General features: G+C 41.2%; 1 protein-coding gene across 2 annotated transcripts in view; it reads right to left on the bottom strand.

The window, feature by feature from the left end:
- Positions 1–1,445: 1,445 nt before the first annotated feature.
- Positions 1,446–5,607, bottom strand: part of nde1 (nudE neurodevelopment protein 1) — an 8,889-nt gene continuing 4,727 nt past the window's right edge. The window contains exons 5-9 of one of the 2 annotated variants that reach the window (XM_076085193.1): positions 5,154–5,290; positions 4,770–5,030; positions 4,594–4,679; positions 3,894–4,039; positions 1,446–2,662 (exon numbers count right to left, since the gene is read on the bottom strand). In XM_076085193.1, coding sequence (XP_075941308.1) covers positions 2,614–2,662; positions 3,894–4,039; positions 4,594–4,679; positions 4,770–5,030; positions 5,154–5,290 — 679 coding nt within the window. In that variant the 3' untranslated portion in view covers positions 1,446–2,613. Of the gene's footprint in view, positions 2,663–3,893; positions 4,040–4,593; positions 4,683–4,769; positions 5,031–5,153; positions 5,291–5,607 lie in introns of both variants that reach the window. The other variant, XM_076085192.1, reaches the window with a different exon arrangement.

Below are 5,607 nucleotides of genomic sequence, written 5' to 3'. Positions count from 1 at the left end.
ACGGGGACCCCCCCCCCACGTCGAGTGGGCTGAACCAGAGCCCAGAGATGTTGTCACACTTTTAATTTAAATTATTTAACAGTAAGGTGAAGACGTTTTAACAAAACAACTGATTTATGTTCAAATTATCAAAGTAATTAACTAAACAAGTCCCATAAATAATATTTTACATTAAAACTAACACTAACGCCAACATGTCATTCTGATTAAACATTATTTTAAAACATTATTTTAGAAGCATGAACTCTGTAAAAAATCCAGATTTCCTAAAAGTCAAACTCGTCGCTAACAAACCAAACTTTCCTCTGATCCATAACTTCCTCCCTCGTCTTTCTTCATTCAGTAATGAATTCCTCGTCTTTTTGTTTTTATTCTTTCCTTTTCAAACATTAATTTAAAACACAAAACACCGCTCAGGAAGTCAACTTGTTGTTTGTCGAGTTCAAATACGAGCGAGTTAAAAAAAGTGAACTTTAGTAGAAGTGAACCTAAAATTAAATGAACAGGAAACAAGCAGGTCTGTCCATTAATTATGACTCAATCAGAGAGCTTTATTACATCATGTGACTTCCACATATACTGTATAACAGGTATAAACAACAGTTCTACACTCACTGATTCCAAACTGTTCAACTTTATTTATGGGAAATAAATCTCATTATTTATTGTTCGGAGACATTTAGGAAAATAGATTTTATCTTCTTAGTTTACGATGAAACATACAAAATAATCAAAATAGGTTTTGAGAAGTTACCATTATTTTAAATGATTAAGACATTTTATTTATGCAAATCTAATATATTTAGTTTTATTTAAATTACATTATTATATATATTATAAAGTTTTCTTAGTTTCTGCGGTTGTGTTCGAGTCGAGTGAACCGCTCGTTTAACAAAACTTAGTTTGCAGCTTAAAGACTAAATATTAAGATTAAAAAATGATTCCATCTGTTGTGCAGTAAAAAAATTATTCGTATCGTCGGTCCTGAAAATTTTAAATGTCGGAAAAGAAATATAAATATATAAAAAATATATTTAATTTTAATTTAGGTTGTAAAAATTGAGCAAAAATCATTTAAAACATGCAGAAAATTCTATATTTTCTCAACCAAATAAAAACCTTCAGAACAGAAACAAGTTTTGTTAAACGACTTTCTGACTTTCTCAAAACATAAATCATATCTTTGAGATGCTTCGCTCGATGAGACTCGTTCTTTTATTTTCCTCTGAAACTGAATGTAAAACAAGAAACTGTTGTATTTCATTCCGTGTGATTTAAACCTCACAGACACACATCATATTTAACTATAAGTGAAGTGAGTTGTACGATGGCTGCTGTGACTCTCTGCTATTAAACTGCTACTAAACCCTCGTGTGTGTGTGTGTGTGTGTGTGTCGTCTGTGTCGTCTTGCTTCTTCTGCCTTCTAAAGAAATAAAATCAAGACTTTTCTTTTCAACATTTCAAGTTTTATTGCTTTTTCAGAAACATAAGCAGCACTGAAGGTGAACAAAGTGTCAGTACTCTGAAGGCAGAAACAAAAACACACAAATCCTCAAATAGTTTTCCACGTCTTTGACTTTTTAAAAGTCCGGTCACTCCGTCTCCGTCCTACAGACCGGAGACACGGAACCACAACCTACAGAAGAGGAACAGCAAACACTACAAGTCAAACCTATCGCATCCTTTTTAACATAAAACACACGTAGCCTTCACTGAAGTATTCATATCTCACGTTTTCACTCCTGGAGAGACAGAAGTAGAGTCAAAGTATATCGGACAGAATGGTTTTCTATTCTTATTAAGAGGTCTGTTTGACTCTAAATGGACCATAATGTACTAAATGAACATCATGCTGTATTGAAGAAGACTTGAAACTAGAGATTGAGACCATAAACTCATGTTTACAATGTTTACTGAGGTAATAAATCAAGAGAGAAGAAGAGTCATTTTCTCATAGACTTCTATACAACCAGAGGAGTCGCCCCCTGGTGGGCACTAGAGAGAATGCAGCTTTAACACTTGAGGCTTTGGCTTTACTCTACAGAACTGGAGGTTACCACCTGAACTAAACTGCTTAAATTCACAAGTTATTATTCTGGGTTTTTGGGCAGTTATTAGGTGGATTACATCACCACCATGTGGACTGGAGTAGAAACGATCCGGTTTTGCATGAAGTCCGGTAAAACCAAGACGAATCGAGTCACAAAATGTGCATTGATGTGGCAAAGTACAGGGAAGGAAACGCCTTCATGCAGTAAAACAGCTTCCTGTTAACTATCGTTCATAACAAACCGTCATCTCGCTGTCTCTAAAACTCACTCTGTGTTCAGTCACACACAAAGAAAAAGCAAAACAAAGAAGTCCAGTAAGTTAGTCCAGGACTAAGTGCCGAAAAGAAGTCCTGCTGACAAATAAACAAGATGTCTTCCTGTGCAGACGTGAGCTGCTTAACAGACATCCCAAAATATCCATAGCACCCGTGTCCCATCCAGCGGTCCGCGTGCTGCCGATCAACCCGTACGACGAGCAACAGCACAGGACCGTTGAGTCCGGGCCGGAGGGGAGGGGGGGGGGGGGGAGCAGCCCGGAGCAGGATTAAGGATCCTTTACTTTCACAGCAGCAGCTTGGGTCCAGCTCCGAAGTCCAACCTCTTCACCAGCCTTCAACAGACAACCAGGCAACTTTACACGTCACACAGTATTTAACCTTCAAACCATTGACTCCATATTGATTAGATGATATCTGGATGGTGCATTCTAGTGGTGGAGAGTAAACTACGTACATCTACGTACGGGAGAAAAGTGGACGATTTCACCCTTTAACCTTTTGAACCTCAAAGCAGTTTTGAGAGCGTTTTTTGGCTCCTTTCACATTTTCATCTGTGTGGTTTTGTTTTTCTCTGTAATATAAAGTTCTGCTCCTCTATGAACCAGAACCATGATGACTAGAAGTACAGAGAACTAGAACACGTCTTTAGTGCAGAACAGTTATGATGACATAACTGTGTTGTGACATCAATCAGTTGATTTTCTTTGATAATGTATTTTACAAAAGTTGGTAAACAATATAATCTATATATCCAACATTTGAATAAGTGTCTACAAGTGTTACCAATGTTGGAAAAAGAAAATGGAGGCTCCACGTGTTTTATATATTGAGCGATATAACATTTTATGGGGGGCGACTGTGGCTAAGTGGGCAGGGCCGTCTTTCAATCAGAGGGTCGGCGGTTCAATCCCCGGCTCCGGCTCTGCTAGTTGCGTGTCGATGTGTCCTTGAGCAAGACACTTAACCCCAAAATTGCTCCCGTAGTTGTGCCTACGGTGTAGAAATGTGATAGACTCTGAATTGTAAGTCGCTTTGGATAAAAGCGTCTGCTAAATGACTGTAATGTAATGTAATGTATATTTCCAGCCTCTCCTCTCCTCTCTCCTCTGTGTTCACTTCCTGAAGTTCAGTCAAAGTTTCTCTGGTTTGTTGTCACATGACTGTTGGTCTCAGATGAATCAATCATGACTTCATAGTTTTACAATTTAATGTTTTTACACAATCTGGTTAAAGTGAACGCTTTATTTGTGGAGACATTTATAATGAGAACATGAAGAATAAAATGTTTTTTATGAAATATTTTAAACTTAGATTCGGATGTTTTTTCTGCCGTAAGCATTCAACAAACATGATGTGTTCAAGGACCGTCGGAAAGATGCAAATCTGACACTAATGATGGTTTTTTCCGGCTTCTGGCTGATAAACGGTGCAGTTTTGGGTTTAACATGCTTTTCTATCCCGCCGGTGGGTTTGGGGTTTAGAGGGTTAACGAACCAACAGATCACTCAACCTGATTTGATTGGATGTAACGAGCTCTGCAGCTGTCGGCCTCCTTCCTCTCACCCTTTGTTGTAGAGCCCGTTGGTGGGGTGAGTCTCCGTGTGGTTGTTCTGGCCCGACGGCGCCCCCTGTCCTCCAGCGGGGCCTCTGCAGCTCGCCGTCTGCTCGTGGACGTACTCGCGACACGACGCCAGCTTGGACTCCAGGTTCTACAAACAGTACAGGAGACAACGTGAATGTTCAGCCTCATAAAACTCTGTGATCCAGATGTTTAGGGTCGATGGGTTATGGTATGTTTTGTCATGTTTTCTTTTGCCACCGATGAGCCACATCTGCCGATAAGGATAAGGTTGTTTAGTTATATCAGCTGGTTTATAAAGCTCCAGACTGTATTTTTAATGATAACTTCTTGTTGTTTACTTCTCTACCGTCATCGCAACCTAGACGGCTTTTTCAAATCACTTCGTTTCACGATTATCCCGATAATGTAAAATCACAATCAACTCATTGTGAGTGTTTTTTTATCGTCTCATTCCTAAAACAACCTTTAGGAAATGTTATTTATGAATTTATTCTTGTAATTTATGCTGGTTTGTATGTTATGTAGGTTCAACATAATCCATTAAGTCTCCAGAGAAAAGAAGTAGTTTGTGTGCATTTGAGAGTAGAACCAGAAGCTCCCTGCAGCGTCACATGGTGAGAGTCAGCAGCTGATTATAAGGACTGGGTCAAGAGTCACAAGCGTTGTTCTTCTTCTTCTCACCCCGACTTTTCTCAGCAGCTCTCCCACGATGTTCAGAGCCGAGAGTCTCGCCGACATGGTGAGAGGATTCCCCGAGAGGCTTTCACCTGCTGACGAAACAAACGCACCCCGAATGAATGCAGAGAAGCTTCCAGTGGTGTAAACATTCATGTAAATAATAACATAACATGTAGAACCTCTGCTGACGGAGTTGAGGGACTCTGCTGAGGCTGGAGGTCTGGACGGCGGCGTGGCAGCAGAGGAGGGGACGACGGGCGGGTGAGAGGACGGAGACGTGGTTTTGTCCTCCGTCTGTTTGTCTGGCGGCGTGAGGGGGGGGGTGGGCAAACCGGCTGAGGAGGAGGAGGAGGAGGAAGGGTCTTTGATGGCACTGCTGAGGGACGGCTTCCTGTCCTGAACCTGCTGCTTCTGCTGCACCGCAAGCTCCTGTCTCAGGTCTGACACACACACACACACACACACACACACACACACACACACACACACACACACACACACAGCCAGTTCAAACCTGACGTTTTTTTTAAAAACTACTTTTATCCAACAGGAGGGCTCTGCACCTCTGGCCTCGTCCTTCAGCCTCTGGACGGACTCCAACAGGTTCTCCTTCTCGTCCAGCTCGTTCTCCAGGAAGGCGTTCCTCTCTATGACCTGGTTCATCTTCTGCTCAAAGTCCTCCAGAGACATGATGGTCGCCCTGAAACAAGAAGAAGAATTGTCTCTTTAACTTCATTAAAGGGACAGTATGTAGGATTTAGTGACATCTAGTGGTGAGGTTGCAGATTGCAACCAACTGAATGCCCCTTCTCTCACTCCTCCCTTTCTGATGACTGTGTAACAGCAGAGTAACATCCTCACCATGAGAACACTTCTTTAGGTCAAACAGTACCACGGTCTACTACACAGAACTACGGTGGCTTTCAGGGAACGTAATAACATTAAAAGACGCTTTCTAGACTGTAAAAACATGGCGACTCCGTGAAGAAAACCCGCTCCCTACGTAGATACAGGCGG

The sequence above is a fragment of the Anarhichas minor genome, unplaced genomic scaffold (assembly GCF_050575085.1).
Source record: "Anarhichas minor isolate MPS153535 unplaced genomic scaffold, ASM5057508v1 ptg000140l, whole genome shotgun sequence".
NCBI lineage: Eukaryota > Metazoa > Chordata > Actinopteri > Perciformes > Anarhichadidae > Anarhichas > Anarhichas minor.
The sequence above is the reverse complement of the archived record's forward strand: the minus strand, read 5'-3'. Positions and strand labels throughout refer to the sequence as shown.